Here is a 27,196-nt window from a genome sequence, read left to right on the forward strand (position 1 = left end):
CATGCCATAGGATAGTTATTAATGCTTAATATGCGTAAAAAGGAACAGGCAGGCTATATAAATAGTGTGAGCGACATCCTAGAGCTGCAGAAAGCTTTTGTAAGATCTAACCTTTCCAATTATATACCAGCTCCCCAGTGCTTTAAAAAAGAAGAGAAAAGACAACCAATATCACCTTACTTTTTCTCATTCATTTTATCATTTTAATTGATTTTGAAAATAACTTTCAAAAGCTTAAAAAAAGAAGAAAGGGTGATATATTTAAAAGACTGTTTCTTCTTCTTCTTCTTCTTCTTCTTCTTCTTCTTCTTCTTCTTCTTCTTCTTGTCCTTTGCTGTTGTTAACTGTTTGTTTGTCATGGCTGAGCCAAGCAGGATTTTCCCTCGCCCCCTGTTTCGACGGGACTGGAATTGGAATCGTTTTCTGGACTGGGCTCAGCCGATTTGCATTTTTGACCAAGATTTCGGGATGCCCCCTTTCCTGGAGGAGAACAACTTATGCTGGGTGGACTGGGCGAGGAGACGTCTCTGTTACTCCTGGCCAGGGTACCTCCAATCCCCCAACTGGGCCCTCTCTCTGGGGAAGCAGCAGGCAGTCTGCAGGCAGGGCCTCCAGAGGCAGCTGAGTGGGGGAATGTCCGAGGTGAGAACTGGACCCGACAGCTGGAAGATCAGCCTGGATGTAAACCATTTCACCCCTGAGGAAATCACTATCAAAGCCAAGGGGAACTATGTGGAGATATCAGGTACCGCAAGTCTTCCAGTGGTTACTGTAAATACAGTGCTGTTTATAGTGTTATTTAAAGCAATGAATTCTTTCCTCACTGTACAATACATCATATTAATCTATCATTTCTTACCTATGTTCCATCTTTGCATTTATTTGATCGATTTGCATTTTATTAGAACATTTTGCAGCACAGGGGAATCCCCCAGAGTGCATAAGCCACCTCTTTTTAGGGCTAATCACGAGATTACCACAGATAGAGGTCGATTCCCCACTCAAAGAGAGTTGCTGAGTCTTGTAAAATTCTTTAATGAAAACCAGCTGTGGCTGATCAGATCGACGCCTTAACTGTAATTTTAGCAAACTTTATTTTCCTCTTGTAAGTCTGAATACAGCAGTATCTGCTTCCATTGTGGAGACAAAGTTGTCAGCAATCCCACGCTGGGGAACCTCGCCTTGGTCACGCCCACTCCCTCTGAATACTGGGCATGGCCAAGCTGAGGTTGAGGAAAGCTTTTTATTTCCAAAAAGCTTGTATGTTTTATTCCAGCTCAGATGTTTGTAATTATTTTCCAGGAAAACACAAAGAAAGGCAGGATGAACATGGTTTAATTTCAAGATGCTTCACAAGGAAATATAAGTAAGTTAAAGATTCATGTACAGCATGCTGGCTGTCGGAGTGAATAATAACATTCAGTAACACATGCTATGACCTCTTCCCTCTGTGCACATTGCAGGCTTCCTATTGGGGTGGCTCCCCAGGCCATTGCCTCCTCACTCTCCCCTGAAGGGCTTCTCACACTGGATGTCCCTCTCCTCAAGTCTGCTGTTGGGGTCCCGGTCGAGATTGTCATCCCTGTACAGGTGAGGAAGAAGAATCCTTTCAGATTCAGCAGCATGGGCTCGTTGCCTTCCTTCAAGAAATATCAGTTGGGGGTGAGGGGTGGTGTTTCCAATTGCCTCATATGCCAACGCAATCAACCCAGTGTGTTTAAAGCTGGAGTTGTGGTTGATTAAGTCTCCTGGACTTTAAATCTTGTTGTTAAGCAATTATTTAACAATCCAGGTAGTCAAATTACTTTCCTGGTACATAAATACATGTAATTCCTTTCCTGGTACATACATACATATATCTGCACATGAAACAAAAGAACCGCTTATGCTGAATATTTTCTCGCACGGTTTTGTTTTGTTTGAAACATTTGTTGACCAGACTAAGACGTTTCTTTAGGTTGTATAGCCCTGCTTTTAATTCTCTTCATGCCATCATTTAGCCTTTTTGTTTAATTTGCTATCCCTACCCTTCCCTTCCCTTTGACCTTCCCTTCCTCACCACCATCACACAGCAATTATCTTACCAAGAGGGAGGTGTTCTCACCATCCCTTTTCTAGTCTAGTCAAGCTGAACCTGGACGGGTGGCTCAATATAATCTCAGTGCCCCAGGGGAAAGACAATGAAGGCCAAAGCTCAACCTATATCCTTCCATTTGTTCTTTACCCACCATTTAATCTGATTGACAATGCTGAATGTTTAATGTATTTTCTTTCAATAGAATACAACAAAACTCTTAACTATATTGGCACCATGACTCTGTGAAGTAATTCATATTGTTAACTAAAAAGGAAACTCTCTGTGCAGGTGGTGAACAAGGCAGAACAGCCATCCCCCAGCAACCACAAAGACCAGCCAGCCACCATCGACCAGCAACACCAGCCAGGCCTCAGTGACCAGCCAGACCAGCCATCCCCCAGTGACCAGGAAGAACAGCCAGCCCCCAGTGACCAGCAGGCTCCCCAGGCAGCGGAGCAAGAGGTCCAAGAGAAACAGGACGCAGAACAGCCTGAGGCGGTCAAGAGCCAGGCGGGGCAGTCCTGATTAGATTTCACACAGCCCAGCTGAGATCAGTGTACAATGCCCTGGGGTGTCGGTGCAGCCGTCTTTACACCATGATTGTTAACATTTACAAAGCTTTGCTCTGAATACTGAAAATTATGCAATGTACTGCACTAGAGCCAAAGCTATAATACTGATAAATTGTCCCCAAGGGGCATTTAGAGTTCATTTCTTGTGTGCTTAGATAGTCTAAATCTTTACAATATTACCATCAATATTATAAACCTGTAGCTATGTGACTACATTCATTATTTACAAATTATTTTGAGAGTTTTTCTTTCATGATGCTTCACTGTGTTGTATTTGAGGGCTTGCTCTGATGCTTCATTGTGTTGTATTTGAAGGCTTGTTCTGATGCTTCACTGTGTTGTATTTGAAGGCTTTTTGAAGGCAAACACAGTTTGGATGCCAGTAGTTCTTATGAAAGCAATTTTTAAACAGTATTTGATTATATGCTTGTCTGCTGTATGTATCAAAACAAGCCATTTCGATCAATGCTAATAACATTTTATAAATCATTCAAATACAAAAGCCAATTTTTTATCTCTCAAAAACATTATAGCTTCCAATACTTACTCAATATGGACTCAATATTGAAGAAACTAGGCAAAGCAAACCTATAAAGATATTAAATAAAGACATTATCACAGAACTGAGTCCAGTTCTATAGGAATGAGACTTGAGAAACAATGCTGTCAATAAAGACATCGTCACAGAACTGAGTCCAGTTCTATAACAGTGAGACTTGCGAGACAATGCTGTCATTAAAGACATTTTCATTGAGTCCAGTTCTGCAGGAGTGAGACTTGGGAGACAATGCTGCCAATGCCCAATGAATCTTGGAGTTTGTCAAGGTTTTTGCAGAAGAATGCAGGATATAAAGTTAACACGATGATGTGCTATTACTGTAAAACTATACATTATTATGCACCGTCAAGAAATTACCTGAATATACAGGATAGACCCACATTCAGCCTATTAACATAGGCTTCCCATTAACCACTGTTCACTGAGCGCATAAGGTATAACGTTTACAGATTGCGAGGTTTATATTTATGAGGTTTAGTGATGGCCACAGGAACACCTTTTCAGTCCTTCAAATCTCAGTTAACTAAGTTGTCATTTTCATGAAAAGTGTTTAGAAATGTTTGAAGTGTGTTCTGCAAAGTAAATCAATCATATGCATTGCCTTCGTAAAAGATAGAACTGAAATCACTGTCGGTTTTGTTGTACTGCCTATATGGGTAGCCTACAGTGCTATTTTAACTCAATAGTGGTGCCCATAACTGTACTGCCATGGTTATCCGAGATTTTAGTTGAGGGATAGCATGCCTTTCTGGTTCTTTTAAACTCAGTTCATTGCAGTTTGAATCTACAGTGTATATTTGTAGATGGGATATTTTCCAAATCACACAACAGGAGGCAAATTTAACACTACAGGTGCTCTCAGTGATAGTCTTGGGAAGGTTGTATTGCTTAAACAGTACACAGAATCTCGAATGCATTGTCTTTTTATTTCACATCAAAAATAAAAAACAATAATCTGTTTTATTTATTTACCTAATTTCAAAGGCACTTAAGTTATTAGGTAACCAGAATCATAATCTCATATACAGACAGAAAAGCAAATTACACATTTTTTGTAAGACCTCTATAACAAATGATTGAAAATATTAACCAATGTATATACAGTTGTTATAGCTTGAGCATTACAAACAGTTCACACCATTTGGAATTAAAACCCCAGGGGCAGCTTTTAGTGGTGTGCTTTGTGGATGTTTACAAATTGCATGAACCCTTTGGGAAAACACTGGGCTTTGTAATTAGCAGAGAGAAATCAGTGAATAATTTCTATGCAATGCAGCTGTTCCCCCATCTTCTTTTAATTATGAATGCTCCGTGTTAGTGATTGTTCAGAATACTCATCACATAAGAGATACTTTGTATCGGATGCTGTGCCTCGATGATCTCAGGATTACGGTTCACCTTTAAGGCCACCTCTGACACTCCAGGTGCCGGGACTAAGCCACAGATGTCTCTTGAGATTTAAACTCTGTTTCCTCTCCTCCGCTGTCATTGCCAAAGAGGTAATATGGTGGAGTCTGATGAGCTTCAATAATAAGAACTCCTTCAGGAGACAAGGAGGCAAAGACTGTCACAGGATCAACATCCCCAGGAATCCTGGAACAAGAAAAACAATATACAATAGGGTCAGGTAAAGCAGGCAGGCAGCAGAGTGACAAACCAAAATATGCAACACACTCCCAAGCAGACACTTATCTTTCATACAGGTGGTCAGGTTACACTGGCAATCAATATATCAATTTAGGCCTGGCCATATTCTCACATGTCTTCAACATGCCTGCTGCATGCCAGTTAGACCTTTGACACTTAACAGAGGGCAGTTTAATTTTAGCTGGGCACACCTTCTCAACTTTAAGTCCCCAAGCAGGACTAGAGCAGCTGTAGAGGGTTTATTTATCCTTTAGAACAACAAATCAAAGCAGGTAAAACAATTTCTAGTAATTTTACTGAAATACAAAAGGGGGGAAGAGTAAGCATAAACACAACACGCTCATAAACAGGCTACAGCTTCTGTAGTTTCTAATTTCTCGTCAGAAGGTTGGTGCCATGCCTGCACTGGCCTGTTTAATTAGGGAAGCTACAGCAGCTACTGACACTATCGGACTCTGCAACCACAGTCTATCAACATCACTCTCAACATTCACAGGGTCAGTATCTCAGAAATGCATGGCTACATGGCAGCAGAATGTAAAGACACATACACAGGTCACTACTGCCACATTATTAGCCACAGAAAAGCAGAACACTTGGATACCTGAAACGGAGTCTGGGCACACTTTGTCTAAATAGGGAAATTATTATGAAATGGTTCTTTTCACTTTGATTTTGATGCCATGATTCTGTTCTGCAGTTGCACCACTTCAGTGAATTCCAGTGCCTGGCAGCCGAGCCATCTTCTCATTGGACGTGTTTCTGTTGGCTTGGAGCGAGCAATGCTTTCACAAAGCCTTATCTTCACCTAGTGTATGTTTGACTAAGCTAAGCTACACAATGTAATTCATGCTGCCTACTACTGAAAGTGCATTTATTTTGGGCTTCTGCCTAAAGCTATTTTCCTTTTTTTCCTTTTACATTGGCATGGCCATGCTGGTACATATCTACCCTTAAAGCATACTCTTGTCTTGGACCTTGCATTCTGCCCCCCACACAAAGCATTCATCCAACAACTTTGCTTTAGCTGGATACAGAACTGAATAATGGAAAAGTGCATGTACAGTACATGGACAGGAGAAATACATATAAAACTGAAACCGTGTGAGGAACAAACAAATAAAAGCTTCTCTAGCCAACTAAACCCAACTACATGCCGGTAGCATACCAAAGGCTGTTGATTCGAATCCTGATCTTTCTGTCTGAAGCAGCTGTACTGTGGACAAGTGCCATTTCCTAATAAGGATTCACTCAAGTTTCCATATAAGCTGCCAAGTTACTTGCTGTTTAAATAAACTGCAGAGTCATCTCATAATTCATACCCTCACACAATTTCATTAGCAGGGTTTCTCTAAAATCCATTTTGAGGCTAATCAGCAGCACAAGGCATGCGCTACATGAAGTATAATGAGGCTCTGCTCTGCACACAGCATTTGGGTATGAACTTTATCACATAATAGCTACAATATCCATCTGCCCCGATTATAATTCAAAGCATGACTTAATTATTTTAGTATGGATAATTGACAGCCAATGTTGCAAATATTGCAGTTAAAAACAAATGTTCAGTGCCACTTTCCTAAGCAGAGATGTTGAGGTTGTGTTTTTATATAGGGTGCCTTTCTCAGCGGACGGGTCCTGCAGGATATTTGTTTACCTCCCGGAAGGGCGACATAAAATACTTCTCATGAGATTCTGCTAACCTCACAGAAAAGGTCCAGCATGCTTTTTAAAGAATAGCTTTGTGAGAAAACAAGAGGAAAGAGCCAGAGTAGAGCATCTCTGGATTAACCAGTCCAGCGCCGCCCTGTCTCAATCCCCACCACGCTCAGAGGAGATCCCTCACCCTCAGCACACAGTCAGCAACGCCACTGAGATGAACCACAAGATCTGCTACACTCAACAGCCTTTATATATTCATGTACATCCAGACCATATTCACTCTTATATAGTACCATTCATAATACCATCAGATTGCATGGTGAAACATAAATCATTATATCCTATCATGCTTTTTTTTTTTATTTGACCGAACCACATTTCTGATGAATATAAAGTGAACAAATATCATACCTTTGTTTTTACTGGTCTGTTTATAATGTTACTGGTCCTACAGAATGCCTTAATTGAAATGACTATGTGTGTATGTGTATGTGTGTGTGTGTGCACGCATATATATATATATATATATATTAGTTGTTTAGATTCCATGAGTGGAATAAATAAACCACATCCTTGAACCCTTGCATTAACTAAATACAGCAACAATGTAAAAGTCCTATCTAAAGAGTTTATTTTTTATTTTATTTTTTTAATTGTTCCAGTGTATTCAAGCTGCATTAATGTTCTGTAAACACATTTCAACCCTGGGCACAAGGTAGCAAACTGATACTTATAAAAAAAAATAGAAATGGTTAAAAATGTCCTTTCGTAGCCAAAGAATGATTAAGAAATACTTACTGAATTTTTTTTGTAAAGTTTTTGGAAACTATTCCTCCTTCTTCTTGCTTTTCTTCATGCATGCCTAAAGGAAAGGAGATCACGACAGATACATTCAGACAGCAACAGCACAATCAAAACTCTAACAGAGTGGTTAAAGGTTCTATCAGAAGAGGCTTCTACAGGAATCAGCTTTGAACTAGAATGTCTTGGTACTGTACTAGGAAGTCATTTAGGAGTAAGTTAGCAAGTGGTCTGTGAATGTCTACAATGAATAATACATAGCATAGCTTGACTATGTTTGTATTTTATGCAATGTAAGAATTTTAAAAGCAGTGGTCAGATTTAACCAGGGCAAGTCTGGAGTAGATAGAAAAGATGAACAGCAGGTGGGATTGGGAGAGAACGACAATTAAAAGACCTTCAGTTTGTTCTGAAATGTTTGGGCAATAAAACAAAGCTGCTCTGTCTGATAAAACTGAAACCATATAAGATAATCTGCTGTCTCTGTGTGGCCGAACAAGCTGTACTTCAGAGACTGTCCAGCTGTTTTGGAACAAGCTTTCAGATAGCAAGGACAGCAATCAGCCCCTTCAAAGAATAAAGTGAGTCCCGCACATAATGGCTTCACCAAGCTTCGCATTCAGAGCTGACAAATAGTAATAATAATAATAATAATAATAATAATAATAATAATAATAATAATAATAATAATAATAATAATAATAAAATCTGTCATCATAAGTAAATGGTTATTGACGCGTGGCAGAAACAGAAAGCATGATGGTTCATTGTGGTTAATTCAAAGTGAATTTGTGAGTAAAGAGGTACTTTGTCCCTCAGTCTCTGTCTTTCCTCACTCATTGATTATTTAGAACCACACTCTCTTAGCTCATGCAAGGCATACAGTGGGTTTGAAACCCAACATGTTTCCAGTGTCGCTCAGGACTCCAGTCAGCAGCTGCTTCTTTTCCCATCTGCTGCAGTTCGTAAATGTCAAAGCAGCACCGCTCCTCTGTCAGACACATTATCTGCAGGCTTAAACCCTCAATGACATCTTAGATTACAAGCAGAGCTATAGCAAGCTTCAGCACATGATGTTTCCATTGTAGGACAGATGAAATAGGTCTCTTGTTTACAAAAGTGAGAGAGAAAAGTAAAGAAATAAGTATGATTATGAACTCCCCATCTCTCTCTCTCTGATGTATGTATATACAGATCAATGTTTCCTTATCGACTGGTGTGCCAGTGCACAGAAGAATATCCGCCAGAATGTATCTTGAATGCATCAGATGATTCAACTGCATTTGCCAAGCACTCCCACCTTTCACTTCCAGAGCTCGGCAACTCTACGAAATCAACTGACCCTGACCCTAACTAAACCCCAACCCTAACCTTAAGCAACCCTAACCCAGTCCTAAAACCTAACCCTAACACAATACCTAACCTTGAACGTAACCCTAACCCTAAACCAATACCTAACCATTAAAAATCATCTGTATTCCTTTGTGCTGCTATGTGGAACTGAAAGAGGTTTCATTCTCCGGCTTCCGATTGGTTCAAGGCTTTGACCAATGAGGGATCTGGATACAAATCTGTTGCTCCTCATGTTATTAAGTAATTTGCTATAGCCAACTGTTTAATTCTGTTGCAGATCACCAAGAGACTGTGAAGCTGAAGCAATTCCAGTACAGTAATTGTACAATAAGCCTATGCAATAAGTCAGGTGTGTCTAAAAACTAGAGATGGCCTTGTTTAAAAAGTCTGTCACAAAATTAACAGTGGAGTCTAAAAATGGAACGCTGAGTAATTGTTTATCTTTAAGTTTCAGCTTTCGCTCTTGGCAAGATTTTTATTATGGTTTTAACTTCTTACTCCCCACTAACTAGGAGGCTGTGTGGTCCAGTTAAAGAAACGGGCTTGTAACCAGCTCAGACACTGACTCATTGTGTGACCCTGAGCAAGTCACTTAACCTCCTTGGGCTCCGTCTTTTGGGTGAGACGTTCTTGTAAGCGACTCTGCAGCTGATGCATAGTTCACACACCCTAGTGTCGTATCTTGTAACGCGCTTTGTGATGGTGGTCCACTATGAAAGGTGTCATATAAAAATAAAGCTTATTACTATATTATTATTATTATTATTAGGTGGGGCATTTTCTCCCCTGTATTAGAAACAGCCACTATATGTTAACATCTGATTGGAGTTATTTAGTAGGCTTATTCCATAGTCCTAACCATAACCCTTCTCCAGAAAACAATCTCTCTATTGAAGGAGAGGAAGGACCGTTTGTTTACATGACTGGGCTACCTTTGGGGCAAATCATGTGCACGATGTATAAATAACAGTGTGACTGGACAGACTTGCTGGGGGGAGGGGCCAAGGTTGAATGCTTCCTTTTACTTGCCAATAGAAGTGAGGTTTGTTCTGTGATCAGCTGACAGAGTTCTAGTTAAAGAAAAAGATCAGAAATCCCCATATGAAGTTCATGAAGCCACTTCAAAACCATCTTATTATTTTGAATTACTCAAACCAGCAGTGTTATAAACCTTGGAAAATTACACCCTAAATCCCACTTCACCACACATTGAAACATGTACTTTAGTCATTCAGTTTAACAGTAATTATCATATTAATACGCATACTTTTAAATTAGGATACCTTTTACCCCAAACTGATTAAGCATGCATAATATTACTGAGGCTTATGGCTGGTTTCCCAATTGTAACAACCCTAAACAAGAGGCATGTTCTGACTAGCAAGGATCAAGACTTATTTGGCTTGCTTTTCCACTGTGGGCACATTTACCACGGAGGGGGCAATCTGCGTGTGATTTGCTCATACAGTGTATTCATGCTATATTGTTTGCTTATTTTATTTCATATTAACAAGGCAAAACTATGTACTGATAATCTAAAATTTACTAATAAATATAAAGCATCTGCAAGGGTGTATGTACTATTACAACAACAAAACCCATTGGTGAACAGTGCACCCTAGACTACAGTATAGGACTAAAGGGCTGACTTGCAAACAAACATTTATTGTAATGTTTACAATAATTGCAAAGGCTCTTAATTGAATCACTTTTATAATACACGTGAATCATAATAATAATAATAATAATAATAATAATAATAATAATAATAATAATAATAATAATAATGTCCATAAAACACTGTTGTCCTCCACTATTTAAAGGCGCAAACTCACCTGACACTTCTACAAAGCCATCCTTCGTTTTAACTGTCAGTTCCTCAGGTTTGAAGTTGTGCACATTTACGCACACTTTCCAAGGCTCCCCGGGGACGGTGGCTGAGTATCGCGCACCATATCCAGGAGGGGTAGCAGTGGATCCCCGCGAGATCTCCGAGCGCAGGGTACCCGGCCACGGAGCGCTGAGTCGGGGTCTAGCCCAACCCAGCCAGTCCATTGACAGCTCGTCCGAGAAGGGGGTCATTCCAAAATCTTCATCCAGGAACCGGGACCCAAGCGGCTGCTCTCTGAACGGGTCTCTCGGAATCCTGTGCCTGCTGCCTATTGTGTAAAAGTGTCCGTCTGCCATTCTCTTTAATACAAAAACACGTCTTTATAAAGTTCTCAGGTTGTTAAAACTTTTATGAAACTTACGAGAACTTTTAAACTACCGTAACTGATAGTTCACACAACTTTAATCCTGACACCATAAAAGGAAATCAATACTGAACAACGAAAGCTAATTACGTATGTCTCTTAAAATAAATCGTGTAGTTAAAATGTAATAGCTGATTACCTGACCCTTCTACTAAACTGTAGAAAAGCGCTTGAACCCAAACCACTCAGTGAAACAACTAAACTCCTAATAGTCTGTACTCGGGGTGTGAGAAATGCTCTGGAAGTTTTCTGAAAACATCCGCAGCAGACTCAGCTTTATCTAGCAGGATTCCCCGGGTCTGTGCTCAGTTTTTCTCAGACAGCTGGCTTTAATGGATTTCGAAACCCCCTTTACTAGAATGTGCGCTGTGTAGCACGTGACGTTCCCCAAAGGGAATGGAGAGATTGCGCTTCCCGTCCATGTGTGTCCATCTGGCGAGTGCCGCTCATTGAAGCACTCAGCTGTCAGCAGAGTTTAGCCCCCCCCCGTCTGCGTCATTGAGTTTTTAATAGCAGTGACTGCAGACAGAGAGCGAGAATGCTTGATGTAATTTTGTAAAAACTCGCGCATTACTAAGATTTACATGTTTCTTTGGAATGCAGCGGTATTCTGATCCATAACGCTGCAAATGTTTACATCATTTGTTGTTTGTTTGGTGCAAAACATACTTTTTTGTTGTTAGAATTACATTTTTTGTTAAGTAAAATAGCCCCTTAATCCAACAGTGCATGGATTTTTTTTTTATTCTTCCACAAGGCTCTGTCTATGACTCTGGGATTATTATAGAGGCAATAATCCTGCTTTGTGACTGGCATTATTATAGAGGCAATATTCCCTTATAATTCTTTCTGTGGTTTTGAGCACAGCATTTATTTGGTTAAACATTTATTTTTACAACACTGGCTACAAACTCCATTCAACATTTTTGCTTGAACTAAAATTGTTCTCCAAAGATCACAAACAGTGTCATGTATTTTTGGCAGCCTGCCCAGCATTCAGTCCATGTTTATGTCTAGGATGAATAGAGTGATCTTGCCCGGCACCCAGAGGGAATTGCCGTGGCCCCAAAACATTTGTGAGCTGTCCCTGCTTTAGGGTAAGTTGTGAATCCCTTGTGCTTTTAGTTTTTCTGTAGTCCAGAGACAGATGTAACACAGTTTCTGCTTTTGGCTTTCCTCTGTGCTGCAGTTCTTTAAAGAAGATTCCAGAAAAATGGAACGCTTTGCCACATGTTAACACGCTGGTGGGCACTGTCAACAGGGGAGACTGGGTAGCCCAGCCAAGTCACGCAGAAGTTGCCATGCAGAGAAGCAAGGGCAGAAACGACCCTCTCTCGGCCCCACACAATCAGTCATGTATAAATAATAAATTGAACATCTGCATTTTGGCGACCTGTCCGTGCATTTTGTTTTTGTATTTTAGTTTCTAGTTTCTCATATTACTGTATATCTCATATAAGCTTTTTTGCAGTCTTTACAAATCCCAGCTCTTTCTAGTCTTTGCTAAAACTTCTTCCTGTCATATATTGTCCTTGAAAGCAATACAGATAGTACCATGCAGAGTGACAATGATACATGGGATGTTCCAGAAACACTCACTGAGCTATCATAGCTTTAAATGTGGTCACAATGTTCACTCTCACGTTAGGCACACCCCAGACACACAGCATCCCAGCAAGCAGCACCTGAAGGTAATAAAGACACAGGAAGCACTGGAGACAGTCAGAGCTTTATTTCAAACATTTTTTACAAGCTCACAAATTAAATCCATGAGGAAGACCTTTTTGTAGGTTATCCCATCATATTATTATTATTATTATTATTATTATTATTATTATTATTATTATTATTATTATTATTATTATTATTATTATTATTAGTGTTTTAATTCAATGTTAGCACAATCAAGGTCCTCAGGTACAGTCAGTACAATAATACAATCAGACACACACACACACACACAAGATGTGCACAGGGATTTCCACTTGATTCTTGCTCCTCTCTGACTTTTGTTCTAAAGACATTTCAAACTCTAACTGTCGTATACTGGTAGGTGCCCTTGACTGAAGAAGGGCACGAATGCAGCTGGAACATGATTTACACTCATTTTATAAATACACCTTATTTCTGTAGAGTTCTACTTATTAATATGACCTTCTAGCTGGATTCCAAGGTGACTCTAGGTGAGTAAGGGGAGTCTAGCTGTGGCTCCATGCCATTAGACCTTGGGCCGCCCAGCCACTCCTTTGTGATTAATCTTCTCAACAGCGTTGGAGGTGTTACCTGAACCCAAGGACTAGTCTAAAAGTTCAGATTATATAGATGTTTGTGTTCCTTTTATTATGTTTTTTAATTGATTACACAATAGAAACAATAAATAAAATGACTGTGCTATCTGTGCAGTGCGTTCCGTCTACTGTGTAACACACTGTTGAGAGCCACATAAAAGCATTTCCACTGCAGTTCATAAGCTCAAACTAAAAGAAGCTTGCCTATAATACCAAGTTGTATTCTTCCAAATTCTCACAAGTTACTTCCATCATTCAACACATTAATGTCCTCAGAAAGGACTCTCTTTATTCAAATTGTTGAGAATTGGAAAATATTTACAGAGCAGCTTGCAATATCGGTTTAGGACTAAAAGTCTGACCCGACCAAACCCGCTTTATTTAATGTTTCTTTTAGGAAGTCCACAGCCATTGACTGGGTTGTTAACTGACAAACTTCCAGTTGCTATGACAACTAGGGCTTTGCATTAACCCATGATCATGGACCTGCTAAACAGCTATCTCAATTCATGTTAGCGGATTAGTTGGGAGTCACACTTACTGTCTTTGGAAAACCATTATCAAGTACAAACAATTCAATTGAACTATGAACCAAAAGAGATTGATTTGCATGTGCTAAAATAAATTACTCCAAAAGTATTAGAATATTTTTTTCTTTGTGACATCAATTTTAAATATCCGATTTGTACTATTCTCTATAAATAAGTTACAATACATACATTAAATAAATATACCAAGGCATGACATTGTCCCTCCCATTAATATATACAGTGCATAGAGAACATATCATGAATCAACCGCTTGCAAGTGACATTTTGGTACACCTCACTCACATAGTCTGACAATAAAAACCTGCACATTCTGGGGAAGGGGTTGTATTGTTTGACTGTTACTAGAGCTATTTTCTCAGAAACATTTTGTTCTTTTTTCCAACACAATTAAAAATCCTTTTCTTTTTGGAACATAATGACACCATCTATATTAAAACATACTGTTGTCATTAGTAATAAATAACAGCGGAAAAAATAATATGTAAAACACAAATAAATAATACATACAGCACTGTGTAACAATCATTACGGCATACAGAAAAATATTGAAATAAATAAACTCCAGGCCTTGTAATGAATCATTCCCGTGTCTGTCTGAAGAAGGGTTTGCTGGGATGTATCTCAGATGACTGAAACCTGATCATCGAAAGCACTGATTAAACGGCTCCACTGTTTTACCAGATTTATTGATTAATAGGAGAGGTGGAAGGGTTGGAGAAGACCAGCTACTGTATATAAATCTGTTCAGATCACCAGTTCTTATACCCATTCAGGGACATAGCATAAGTTAAACTTCAAATAAGATGTTCCTTATACAGTATATAGCAAATATTAAGGTTGGACCGTATTCATAGAAGATATGCTCTGCAAGCATTTTCTATGCATGCAAATAAATACAAGCAGAGCAAGCCACAGCATCTAGATTTCCTTTATATAAAAGTGAGCTGTTCTGCAAGTGCAGTTAAGGCTCTAGAGCTCTTCTTCACCCATTACATACTTTATTACTGAATGAGGAGTGATTTCTGTACCTGGAGCACGTAGAGAAAGATCACAGCAGTTTGGATGCTGACCGCATACTGATGCAGCAAATGAAAAAGATTGTGTACAAAGCTGTACATTTGCATGAACAAAAATGACTAGAAAAATGAAGCCCGACCAAACAAAATGTGTTTAGTTCTGGTTGAGAAGGTCATGGCTTTGATTCTCTGCTTCACTGCATATTATTATAATAAATAAATAAATAAATAAATATTAAAACGTTGATGTAAAAACAAACAAACAACACCTGATGCACGCAAAACATTGGTCCAAATGAAATGACTTTGAGGTTTTGCATGTTCATTTCAGTTTAAAATACTGCACAGTACTTTACATAGATATGGTACAGTTTTAAATACGAAAATGCAGCATCTAAAATAATTCAAATAACAAGCTGCTATGAAGGGAAGAGGAATGGAACTCTGTTGTGGAATGCTGTCACTGTGCCCCTCCTCCTGCCAATTCAATATTTTTATTTGGGTTTGGGGGTTTCATTTAAGCTCCATAATACCGGGTACAACTTCATTGATAAAATGGAAACCATTTTCACTTATTACAGTACCGTGATACCCAACTCTCACAGGCAATGCCCTTTATGTATTTCACACTCTTCAAGTTGTGATCTCCAAGTGATCCACTCAGCCCTGCAATGATGTGCTCCGCGTGGAGACAGAACCGAGCAGCAGGCAGGATGTTAGCGGCGCCCCCTGCTGGAGCTGCCCAGTGAGTCGTAGCTCTCACTGCAGCTGCTCCAGCTGTTTCGGCTCCCCGATCTCCAGGACGGGCTCCGGCTGCTTCGGCTCCCGGATCTCCAGGACGGGCTCCGGCTGTGGTTTCGGTATGTTGAGTGGCTCCAGCTGCGTGTTCTACTGTGGCAGCGGGTTGCACTGTGGCTCCGGCTGCTGTACCAGGAGCAGCAGCTGCTGGACCTGCTGGAGGACGAGGGGCTTGGCCGGTAGTAAGGAATCGGCCTCTTCCGAGCGCTGTGGGACAAACAGCAGCATCAGCAGCAGATTACTGGCAGCTCTAAAAGAACACAGCTGCAATGTGAGCACAGCATACAGACCATGTGCTGTTTTATATCACTATTCAGAAGGAGTTTGATTTGTTGTGTTAAATTGAACACAAACTTCATCTTAAAATAACTGTTGTGTGTATTGCAAGGCACCATGTGCCGAATTCAGTTAATACCCTGACTGGAGGAAAGCTAACGATGAGCAGCACTTATAACAATCCCTCCACATTTGCTCCACATTGCATTCTTTTATAATTTCCTAATTCTGCATTGATGTGTGAGACTCATGATTCTCTGCTTCATTGATAGTAATGATCTGAATTCCTAGGGACCTGGTGATGCGGCGAGCCTCCAGGTGGCTGGGGGAGTCTCTCCTGCGCTTCCTCATTGGAGAGTATGACCGGCATCTCCTCCACTCTCTCTCTCGTTTGGACTCTTTCCCCTTTGAACCATACTTCTTATTATCTGTCTCTCGGGACCTTAAAGTGGAAAGAAATATTTCACATGTATATTCTACAAACCACTGACCAGCAACAATCCATATATTACAGATACAGAACTGCTAACTCATTATCAACTCTTTCAAAACTGCAGAGCGCTCTGGTAATGTTGAAACAATAACTCCAAATTACTTTAAGAGTGAGTAATTACAGCTACATTTCAACAAGCGCTGCTGTCCTGATATTGAGGAATCTGATTCCTTGTACCTGTCTGGACTATAACGGGAGTAACTTGGGCTCCTGCAGGACTCCGAACTCCAGCTCTCCAAGCTCCTCTTCCGAGATTTTGCAGAGTAGCTGGAAGACCGGGAATAACAACTGAATAAAAGGGAATGGTTAGAAACCAGTTTATTTCAGCAATTTTTTGATACGCTATCTCAACTTTCTACATCCCAGTAGTAGATTATTTTTAAAGTGAAAACACAGCTTTCTAAGTCAAAGGAACCTGAATTTGAAGATTAAATTCATCCGATAATTTAAAAGAAAACTAGTACTTTAGATCCCTTTTCTTTCACCTTTGAAAATTGGGTCGACTATTGTTTTTAAAACTGTTGAATTCTTTTGCAAGGCCTTCCTAAGGTATTCAATATATTAATAGCAATGTTATAATTTTAGCCAACTAAATTCTTCCCTCAGACTGTGACAGAAGCAAGAGAGAGAGAGAGAGAGAGAGGGGGTACCTTTCCCCTGAAGACAGGGACCTGTTTCTGGAGTAGTCAGGGGAGAGTTTGTGTTCAGGGGAGCGTGAGGAACAGCTGGAGCTTCGAGAACTGCAGCTTCTGCTGCTGCTGTGCAAGTGTGTCCTTGACAGACCCCTAAGAGACAGAGAGCCCCCTACTGGTGAGGAGGTCCTACGCTTCTCCCCCACTGCGCCTAAACATGGAGAGGAAACCTCTCTGAAACAGAATAGGAAACGTTAACGTTCACTGCTGGGAACGCTTTGTAACAGTAGCGCTGTATTAAATAACAGCTTGCCAAACAGACTCACCTTTCAATTTTGCTAGTGACTGGGCTGGTGGAAAGAAGAGGTTGACACAGGGATGAATAACTGCTCACAGAATTCCCAGAATCCGAGCTGCTGTCAGCATTGTTGAATCGGAGTTTCTCCGGAGAGGGTAACCCTACTTGATACACAATGTTTTTCTCTTTGTCGTCCTTGGACCTTGGCAGGCCTGTTTTTGTAGATGGCGGCGAGGATGTATCATTGCCAGAATCATAACCCTGATGACCTTCATTCTGATTGGTCACAATGTCATGGTTTCTTTCCTTTTTGGTAAATAAACCAGCTTCAGACCCTGAATGCTTTATCTGCAAACAAAAACAGAGACGATGTTGCTTTGCTAGAACAGCCAACAAGGACCAACTTAAACATCTACCTCTATGATGAACTGTATATATTCTAAAAAGGCACGTCCTCCCTACAGAACACATAGAAAAATTGTACTTTGGGACAGGAAAACTTGGAAAGATTTAGACATCATGCAAATTTGTAGCATGCGAACAATGTAGAAAAAAAATGCCGGAAACTTATAAGATAAATAAATAAACCCCAAAAAATAAAAAATAAAATAAGAAACAATCAAAATTAAACAGAAAAAAAGATAAAAGATGTGCATAAAACTGCATACTGCTTAAAATTGAGAGAGAGAGAGAAAGAGAGAAACAGAGAGAGAGAGAGAAACAAAAGACGAGCCCCAGTAAAAGCGTGGTCTTAAGAGAACATCGAACACACATCACACAATGGCCATTATGTACATATTAAAAACCCGCTAACAAATACATATTCCATCACTCTAGCTACAAGCCCTCTGAAAGCTACATCTTTTGTGCTTTTTTCCTGTATGAAGAAAATTATTCTCTCCAGCGACCTACAGAAAAGCCCTATGTCTGCGGATAGCATGACTTACCAATCAAGAATTCCTCCTTAAGTAGGTAAGGTGTAAGAAAAAGGGAAGAGCGGGCAACATAAGTGCATCGTTAGAGTCGTAAATTACAAGAAAAAGACACAAACCCTCTCTGCAAAGCCCTGCGTTACTGTCAATTGGCATTTTAAATTACATTTTTATTTTTTTCTTTATCTATTTATTTTTTGTCCTAATTTTCCTGTTGGCTAAATTTAGAAATCACCATTTAATTTAACACTGTAGATAAACAGACAAAAAATACCTTTAAAAAAAAAAATCCATATCATGTTGGTGGTGCACTGGTGTGTAGCTGCTATGTATATCATTTAAAGGGAATTGCATTTACATTCATTTTAAAGCTACAGTAAATTAGAGTTTCAATTTCTTAAAAAACATTATTATTATTATTATTATTATTATTATTATTATTATTATTATTATTATTATTACTAGGTGATCTCATTGAGAGTCACAGTTCTTGCACAAAGGAGACCTGGTTTGCACATTGAAGGCTCTGTTACTCCATGCTATCCATTCCCTTTGTATTGTATATATTGTATTGTTATGTGTTTTTACTTTTAAACTGCTAGGCTCCATTGTGACAGCTGCTTCACAATATAATCAATTCAGTTTGGTTCAGACTGCCAGTAAGTATAAACACTATTAAAATAAATGCTTACCAATCACACACAAAAAAGGTTAGGGTTTAATTCAAGCAGGCAAACATTTTAGCAAATGATAAGGCTACACTTGAAACTCCCTGTGGTTTGCAGGTACTACTGACCCCGCAGTACTTGTTGTGTTCGTGTGTTATAAATGTAATGGGCATTTTGGTCACTGGTTGTATTAATTCAAACAATATAAAAACATGCCAGTGGGCATATTTTCCTTGGTCCCATGTAATATTGTAATTTTACACCAAAGTGTTAGGAATTTGTATATGCACCTTTTCAAAAGTTCAACCTGTTTTTTGGGGGAGCAGAATGCTAATTTTTGCATACGTGCCATTTTGGTGGTACCCATTTAAACCACCCAGTTCTTGGAGGTGAATCGCAATTAAAATATTTGATCCATACAATTACACATGAATGCCTGGAAGTGAAAGACAATGAAATAACATTTAAAGAAACTACAACTCCCAGAATTGTGCTCTACCTACACTGCAGTGCAAATTCTAGAGCTGTGTTAGAAACGTGGTATTTGGTTTTTATTTAATTGAGAACAATACCCAGATGTCCCCTATTTGCGTGGAATGCATTATTAGAAAGGAGATATCAACAAAATACCACATTTTGATTGTTTCAAAAAAGCAAATGAATGATTTAATCAGTGCTACCTGTCACAGATAGCTTAAATAAATATCAAATATTATTTCCATTTTCTTTACACTTTGACATCAAAGATGGCTGTTGGTAATATAGGCAGTGAAAGGATTTGCAATGAAGGAAGTGCAGTAGGTTTTGTTTCTTGTGAAGTGTAAAGAGTGCTGCCCTGAATGTTCACAGAGCATGTTCTGTACATCCTCTTAATGTTACAATCCATACAGGTACACTTTCAGGAGTATTAACTAAATGCACTTACACTATGGTTACCCTTTACTAATATTTATGACATCCGCTTAGCACACAGTTATTCGATTGGGGATAAAGGATGGAACTCCCTGCCTTTACAACATGTATTTAACAAAATGATTTTCACCATGTGGTAAAAAAGCCATACTGTATTAAATAATGTAACAAAAGTACACTGTAGCCCATTGTAGTTAATGTATCTGTATCTTGAAAGTGTATCCCAGTATTTTGTGGCACATAAAGCTATAATCGTCTAAAATTAAGGATGCTTAGTTGTCCAGTGGTTAAAGAAAAGGGCTTGATACCTGGAGGTTTCCGGCCACTGAGCAAGCCACTTAACCTCCTTGTGCTCCATCCTTCGGATCAACCAAAGTTCTATTGCAAGTGACTCTGCACCAGCAGTTGTGATGCATAGTTCACCCCCTAGTCTCTGTAAGTCGCTTTGGATAAAAGCGTCTGCTAAATGATTAATTCATACTAATAATAATGTGTTCTAATCTTTGATGCACACATACTGTTACTTTATATTACTCCTCAAAAGAAAGTTTCTTAATTTTAAAAAAATTAGCAGGTTTTTAATGAGATATTTGTCAATCTACTTTTTTGATAAGTGGTATGAAAATAAAATAAGCTCAGTGCCACACCAAGTGTCCTCAGAACAGTAGTTCACTGGACTAGACCTGTTTGAAAGGTGAGGACCTTTCTGACATCAAGGCCACCGCACACAACCTTTTCATTGAGTAATTATTGAATATGACATGGCTAGCATGAGGAATTCAATTCATTTCAGAGAAATATCTATTGATTCCATTGTCATTTTTATAATGTTTTAAAATGATTGTGTTGATACATCCAAATCTAAGGTCATTTCAGTGTTCAGCCTCATACTTTCAATGCGTGAAAGTATACCAGCTATGAATTCAAAACAAATAAAAAGGTCAAACACAGAGGGGGTGGAGGGGTGGTGTGGTTTCTTAATTCAATATTCATACTACATGAACAATGTACAATGAAGACGTGTTGTCATAACAACCCACGATGCCGTTGTGTCGATCATGCGTTAGTTATTTAAGTAGTATAAGCATGGTATAAATGTCAACATGCTTCATCAAAGGAATACATTTCAATGTGTGTACCCAGATAGGCTGTGCAAACAAATCTAGAACAACGTGGCGGTAAAATCCCTAGACTAAGACTCACTTTGTTTTATCAACAATTCTGTGGATAGAAACATTAAAGTGAGTGGGCTTTACGAAGGGGTTTGTCAGTCCACCTCTCGTTACTTTGTATAGTTTTGGATGCAGGAATGCATCAAACATGCAGCATGGTACAACTAATCAGTCTACACTATTGTGGGTTACCTAGTGGAGCCACCACTCTGCAAGGATCACTCAACGATTTCCAGGCTTTACAACAAGATAGTGGATTATCAATGCGTAGCAAAGACAATGACATTCTAGAATCTCTGCAGAAATGTAACTGAACTCCAGACTGTGAACCTGCTCGCCACTCCAGACTGCACTGTGCAGCAGGGTATAGCTGTGGGGCGAGTCAGGAACCAACTGAGAGACAGACAAAGGAAGAACTGCAAACTGAACCTGCTCGCCACTCCAGCCTGCACTGTGCAGCAGGGTATAGCTGTGGGGCGAGTCAGGAACCAACTGAGAGACAGACAAAGGAAGAACTACAAACTGAACCTGCTCGCCACTCCAGACTGCACTGTGCAGCAGGGTATAGCTGTGGGGTGAGTCAGGAACCAACTGAGAGACAGACAAAGGAAGAACTACAAACTGAACCTGCTCGCCACTCCAGACTGCACTGTGCAGCAGGGTATAGCTGTGGGGTGAGTCAGGAACCAACTGAGAGACAGACAAAGGAAGAACTACAAACTGAACCTGCTCGCCACTCCAGACTGCACTGTGCAGCAGGGTATAGCTGTGGGGCGAGTCAGGAACCAACTTTGACAGCAAAGGGAGAGCTGTGTCTCATGAAGCTTTCATGAAGTAATCTAGGCTCAGCAATGGCATTTTAGAGAGAGGCTTTGTTTTTCTGATTAGCAGTATATTTCCTTTAATATCTACTGCCCTGACACTGAACACTGTGGGTTCCTAATTAGAGCACTGATTGTTGTATATGCAAGGGTAGTGATTGTAAATGTTCCTTTTTTGACAATAGTTTAATCATTTGTGCCTTTTGCGCAGCAATCTTCATCTGTCAGTTAGAAGTTTGTTTTTACTGCAAGATACCTCATTGTTTCCTTAAATATGCCATTTATAAACAGAAAGAAATAGAACTGTGAATTTCAATTTAAACAAGAAACAAAGCAATCAGAGACCAGATGAAAAATATATTGTAATACTGAATTGTTTTCTGTTTTATTTTGCAGCAAGCAAACACACAATAGTAAGACTAAACAGCCAAGACTAGAGAACATTTACAAACCCCTGTTGTTGAGTATTAATACTGAATTGCGTTCCTTCCTGACAATTGTTTTGGAGAACTATGCGTTTTTGTTTTGTTTTGTCAGTGCCAGTAGTAGTTAGTTAAACTGTAGCCTGTGATCACTGCTGAGCTATTACTGTAGGCATGCGCCATTCTTTATTTAAAGTACTTAAATATGTACTGTTCAAATGGATTCTTCTGTGACCATACGGCCAAATATTTTCTGATTTTCCAAATACAAATTGAAAGTCACTGACAGAGAATGGTGAGCTGGTCTCTACCTGGCGCTAGAAAGTTGTGTATTTAGCCTTTTACTGCCCTTAAATAACAAGCGCTGCTGTTGAATTATACACACATTCTGCATCCCTTATTTCTGAGTGATTATCAGCCCAGACCACGCAAAGGTGAACATTATTTCATAGGGCTGTTCCCTTGGAAAGTGTCCCAAGTGTGGAGCACTTGCCATTTATCTGTGTTAGTAAACACCCTTTCATTCTTTTGATAATGTAGTCATTAATAAGTAATATAATTATAAACCAGCTTTGTTTTACATGTCCTTAATAGAGTTAGGGGTGCAGGAGGGACCTATTGATAATGTGAGTGACACTTACAATTGTGTCAGAGGAGATGCAGCAGTGATTCAGAGGGGCTTTGCAGATGGGCATGTTGGACTGCACCCACGTTGAGCCGCCCTGTTCCACAGAGATGGGCAGGTTTCCCCTGGAGGTGTAGCGCCTTGCTGAGCTTTGCAGGCTTCCTAATTCTGGAGATCTTCGTCTGTGTCTTAAATCAGAAGCAAAACAGGAATGGTGAGCGATTAAAAAAAAGAAATGCATAGAAAATGTGTAGATATCTGCAGCACAACACCTTCAATTCTTTTCACCATGAAATTGGTGACATGCTTGACAAAAGAGAATGGCTGCAAATATATATGAACTCCTCTTACCTGCTGTTGCTGCTTGAGGAATGCTTAGTGGAACTCCTGGATTCACTGTGCTGACAGCGGTGCCTCCTTCGGGAATGGCTCCGAGACCTGACGGGAATCCAGGATGGAGGAATAATTATTCACAGACACACAGAGCAACAGTGGCAACCTCTGGCTCTAAAGATTTCTGATCAGAACTTGTGTCTTGTGTAGCATGTTTACCAGCTTCATCCTACCAACGTCATTCTAGCAGCTTCATTTATTCTTCCATAGCTTCCAATAACAGAGTTCCAAAATATGTACTGTATGATTTTTAATGTACATTGAAAATAAGTTATATTTACAATTAGGAATTGGATATGGCTCTGGTATGTATATGGGCACATACTACAGTCCAATCTGCATCAGAGCCCCTGTATAGAAAGGTCTATTGTGATATGCATAAATACAGAACTGTGCATTTCCCTTGTTCAATTGCCTGTATATAAAAGTGATGTCTAAAACTACCACGTTTACGTCCCCTGGGTGTCATTATAAGCACTTTTACACATTTTAAGCCTGATAACATTTTGTTCATCAAAAGTTTAATAAAGGCAATTTAGTGCTGGATCACTGGGTTAGGTCTAACACAGTGTCCTAATCAGCATTCCCTAAAATAATGAAACAGCCCAAGGGTACGGTACTGGAATACATTTCACCAGGGATATTGTATGCTAATCACAGAACCTTCCCCATGAGCCAAACAAGCCTCCATTTGAGAATAATATTTTGGATCCAGGGGAATGGAGGTTGTAATTGTTAAATATGAAATACCTATATGCGATATGCATCAGTTACACTGCCCAAAGCATTATCTTTACCAAAGAAATAAGTGTGCTTTACTGATGATTTGTCCCAAACCAAAATGCAATCTAACTGCAACCTGCACAGCTGATGAACAGCAAATAAAATAACTGCAAATGACCTGAACTACAAAGAACATACTTTTATTTCTAGTGTAGTCAGTCCTTTGCTTTTTTATTGAGCTTCATCTTTTATTAACTCTGCACTGTTATGTAGACCACACAGAGCAGTGTGAGCGAAGGGACAGTGCTTTTGAAGAAGAGGCAGCGCTGTTGAGAGCTGTATATTGAGGGTTGAGAGCACATATGCATTCCCAGTCGACTCAATTAAACCGACTGCATATTCTGAAACCCAGTAATACAGTGGTGTTCCTAGTAGAGAGCCAGAAGGCGTCAGCTCAGCATCCAACAGGTGGCTGGAGGGCACTGGAGCTTGAACGCCCCCCACACGCTTCACAATGGAGGGCACTGGAGCTTGAACGCCCCCCACACGCTTCAAACTGGAGGGCACTAGAGCTTGAACGCCCTCCACACACTTCACACTGGAGGGCACTAGAGCTTGAACGCCCCCCACGTGCTTCACACTGGAGGGCTTTGGTGTGTTGGGGAATGTAGAGCTGAATGCCGTGTTCACTCAGTACCTTGGAATCTCTGAATAGATAACAGGCACAAGTGCAGTCGTACCCCAAGTCTTATCTGTTTACTTCCAACACAGAATGACTGGGTGGGATATTATTTATGTTGACTGGCAAGACTGCTGCCACATTTAAAAGGAATTTATGCCCAAATGGTACTTGGTTAGTTTTAAAGAGCAGAGCTGGTTCTGAAGCGATAACCCCTTGGGTGCCATGTTGGTTCTAGCTGCTCTAGGGTTACTACACAACACTGGCTCTACACTGGCTCTGTGTTTGAGCCACACTGGTGTGTGTTGCAACCCTTTCTCCACTCAACACTGGGGTGGTTGTGGTGGATGTGTGTATATATATATATATATATATATATATATATATATATATATATATATATATATATATATATATATATATATATATATGTGTGTGTGTGTGTGTGTGTGTGTGTGTGTGTGTGTGTGTGTGTGTGTGTGTGTGTGTGTGTGTGTTAGGGTTAGGGTTAGGGTGTGTATTTCATTTGTGTTCAGCCTTTGATTCCCTTCAATATAAATACAGATCAGTTATTGGTTTGGAGGGACCTACCTTTTCATGTGCTTTCTCTCAACTTTTCTTTTACTTTTTGAGTTTGAAGAACTAAATGGAAAAAAAAAACCCAAACAATATCAAGGTTTTGAACGCAAGCTCTCAGAATACATTTCAAACATAAATCAACATATCACTGTGATATAAAGTAAAATATTTCATCCACAGGTACTGACCTATGTCTTCTCTTTTTTGATGCAGACCTGCAGTAAAACAAAAAGGAGTTCTTCATTAGATACAATAAGTGCTACAACATACAGCAGAGGGCAGAGCCTATTCTAATGATTGCAATGTTGGTTTAAAGGCAGTATAAACATTTGAATGGTGTTTCTGGTGTATTTTCCATTGCTACTGTTTCAGCATATGTGTTTAAATTTAACAATAAGGTCAAGATAAGCTGCATTAGTAGCTACCCCCTGCAGGTATAAGTAGGGTGGTTTGGTAATAAAGTTTGTATGTTTTAAATTGAAGTTTGGCAGGGATTGGGTTAAAATCCCATTCCTGCCACGTGTGGAATGTAGCTGGGTCTTGATTGATTCATTGATTGTCAATCAAGCTCCAGCCACATGGTATACAAAGGGAGCCAGTTCCAAGATGAATGTCCAGCCTGGACAGTGGGAGTTAGTTTAAAGGGAGTTTTTGATTTGTGTTTGTTTGTTCCTATGTTTTATTTGGTTTGTTTTGTTAATGAAAGTGTGCATTTGTGCTTGAAACAGCAGCTTTCTGTCTCTGGGTCTGCTTCCTGCAGGTAACCAACCTTGGCCATAATGCTACCCTTTCACAGTAGATACATTGCTTCAGAAAAATTTTGCTTTCTGGAGGTTATTGCATTTCACTTTTTAAAGTTTTCAATTACAAAGCTGTCTTGAAGATAAAAAAAAATCTGGATTTCTTTGGACCATCAGGCCCATATGCTTTTAATACTACATTAATATAGAGATCAACTCCTGTACAGTCACTAGCATGTGGACGCTACAGTTATAGAGATCAACTCCTGTACAGTCACTAGCATGTGGACACTACAGTTATAGAGATCAACTCCTGTACAGTCACTAGCATGTGGACACTACAGTTATAGAGATCAACTCCTGTACAGTCACTAGCATGTGGCCACTACAGTTATAGAGATCAACTCCCGTAGAGTCACTAGCATGTGGCCACTACAGTTATAGAGATCAACTCCCGTACAGTCACTAGCATGTGGACACTACAGTTATAGAGATCAACTCCTGTACAGTCACTAGCATGTGGACACTACAGTTAGAAAAATACCTATTTCTTTTTCTTTTCCTTGAGCTCTTCTTTTTCTTCATTCTCACGGGAGATGGGCTGTATGAAGGAGACCTATTGAAAAGCAGTAAAGATATATTGAGACACTCCAGACCTGCCATTTTCTTTTACCAAATTGTAGGTGATGAGGCGCTCACAATGACACAACCCCCTCCACATGTAGACCAGGGTTCTCTTTCCTGTAAAATACCTCCGGCTGATTAGAGCCCTGCTGAGCTTTTTGTGAGCCACATGAAAGGGTATCCAGGACTTGTTATTAGTTTGAAAGTGAGCCAGTCCACTGACCTCCTTCTTCTCTTGTGGTCAGACTTCTTCTTCTTCTTCTTCTTCTTCTTCTTCTTCTTCTTCTTCTTCTTCTTCTTCTTCTTCTTCTTCCCCTTGGGTGCAGGTGGAGGGGAGAGATCCTCATCAAAGGATAAACTGCAGAGAGACATATATAGGACTTGTTTTGCTTTAGTTTTCAACTATTATTTATGCCATAATAATAGAACAAAAACTATTAGCATTATTAAATCGAAACACCAGGTGCACCCAAGAGCCCTAGCATGAAGCATGGCCAGTGCAGTTTTAGCTAATGAAGCCACTAAACCAACACCCAATATCCCAGCTCTAAAAACAACAACAGCTCTTATCTGGAGGAAACTGGCCAGGACAGGTAACTTTCTCAAGACTGGATTAACTGCAATACAC

At 39.7% G+C, this 27,196-nt stretch overlaps 4 protein-coding genes across 5 annotated transcripts in view; 1 reads left to right on the forward strand and 3 right to left on the reverse strand.

The window, feature by feature from the left end:
* The first annotated feature begins 287 nt into the window (after nucleotides 1-287).
* LOC121300124 (heat shock protein beta-1-like) lies at nucleotides 288-4,045 on the forward strand. Its single transcript, XM_041228541.1, has 4 exons — nucleotides 288-745; nucleotides 1,303-1,366; nucleotides 1,464-1,590; nucleotides 2,366-4,045. The coding sequence occupies exons 1-4, from the start codon at nucleotides 358-360 to the stop codon at nucleotides 2,600-2,602; spliced, it is 816 nt and encodes a 271-aa protein (XP_041084475.1). The 5' UTR covers nucleotides 288-357; the 3' UTR covers nucleotides 2,603-4,045.
* A 535-nt stretch (nucleotides 4,046-4,580) lies between these two features.
* Nucleotides 4,581-11,352, reverse strand: LOC121300125 (heat shock protein beta-8-like). Its single transcript, XM_041228542.1, has 3 exons — nucleotides 10,507-11,352; nucleotides 7,316-7,379; nucleotides 4,581-4,801 (listed from the first exon to the last, which is right to left on the reverse strand). The coding sequence occupies exons 1-3, from the start codon at nucleotides 10,856-10,858 to the stop codon at nucleotides 4,642-4,644; spliced, it is 576 nt and encodes a 191-aa protein (XP_041084476.1). The 5' UTR covers nucleotides 10,859-11,352; the 3' UTR covers nucleotides 4,581-4,641.
* Nucleotides 11,353-12,873: 1,521 nt separating this feature from the next.
* LOC121299584 (serine/arginine repetitive matrix protein 4-like) lies at nucleotides 12,874-25,264 on the reverse strand. 2 transcript variants are annotated; one of them, XM_041227385.1, is made up of 8 exons: nucleotides 25,217-25,264; nucleotides 23,182-23,268; nucleotides 22,847-23,018; nucleotides 17,307-17,626; nucleotides 16,999-17,214; nucleotides 16,526-16,615; nucleotides 16,151-16,297; nucleotides 12,874-15,786 (listed from the first exon to the last, which is right to left on the reverse strand). In XM_041227385.1, exons 1-8 carry the CDS (start codon nucleotides 25,222-25,224, stop codon nucleotides 15,498-15,500), a joined length of 1,329 nt encoding a protein of 442 aa, XP_041083319.1. In that variant the 5' UTR covers nucleotides 25,225-25,264; the 3' UTR covers nucleotides 12,874-15,497. The 2 variants fall into 2 exon arrangements, with proteins under 2 accessions (XP_041083319.1, XP_041083318.1); XM_041227384.1 differs by having other exon boundaries at nucleotides 16,526-16,636.
* A 1,442-nt stretch (nucleotides 25,265-26,706) lies between these two features.
* LOC121300278 (serine/arginine repetitive matrix protein 4-like) overlaps nucleotides 26,707-27,196 on the reverse strand; it is a 37,574-nt gene continuing 37,084 nt past the window's right edge. The window contains exon 3 of the mRNA XM_041228780.1: nucleotides 26,707-26,926. Coding sequence (XP_041084714.1) covers nucleotides 26,707-26,926 — 220 coding nt within the window. The remainder of the gene's footprint in view (nucleotides 26,927-27,196) is intronic.

This window comes from Polyodon spathula, chromosome 25 (genome assembly GCF_017654505.1).
Source record: "Polyodon spathula isolate WHYD16114869_AA chromosome 25, ASM1765450v1, whole genome shotgun sequence".
Classification (NCBI taxonomy): Eukaryota; Metazoa; Chordata; class Actinopteri; order Acipenseriformes; family Polyodontidae; genus Polyodon; species Polyodon spathula.

Bases quoted from the DNA above. Each gene is read 5' to 3' on its own strand.
- LOC121300124 (XM_041228541.1), top strand. From the start codon at position 358: ATGGCTGAGCCAAGCAGGATTTTCCCTCGCCCCCTGTTTCGACGGGAC. The intron at 746-1,302 runs GTACCGCAAGTC...ATTATTTTCCAG, and splicing joins GAACTATGTGGAGATATCAG to GAAAACACAAAGAAAGGCAG. The intron at 1,367-1,463 runs GTAAGTTAAAGA...TGCACATTGCAG, and splicing joins TGCTTCACAAGGAAATATAA to GCTTCCTATTGGGGTGGCTC.
- LOC121300125 (XM_041228542.1), bottom strand. From the start codon at position 10,858: ATGGCAGACGGACACTTTTACACAATAGGCAGCAGGCACAGGATTCCG. The intron at 7,380-10,506 runs GTGAGTTTGCGC...CCTTTCCTTTAG, and splicing joins TGGCTTTGTAGAAGTGTCAG to GCATGCATGAAGAAAAGCAA. The intron at 4,802-7,315 runs GTAAGTATTTCT...TTCTTGTTCCAG, and splicing joins AACTTTACAAAAAAAATTCA to GATTCCTGGGGATGTTGATC.
- LOC121299584 (XM_041227384.1), bottom strand. The intron at 17,215-17,306 runs GTGAGTCTGTTT...ATTCTGTTTCAG, and splicing joins GTCACTAGCAAAATTGAAAG to AGAGGTTTCCTCTCCATGTT. The intron at 15,787-16,150 runs GTCCCTAGGAAT...TTTGTCCCACAG, and splicing joins GAGGCTCGCCGCATCACCAG to CGCTCGGAAGAGGCCGATTC.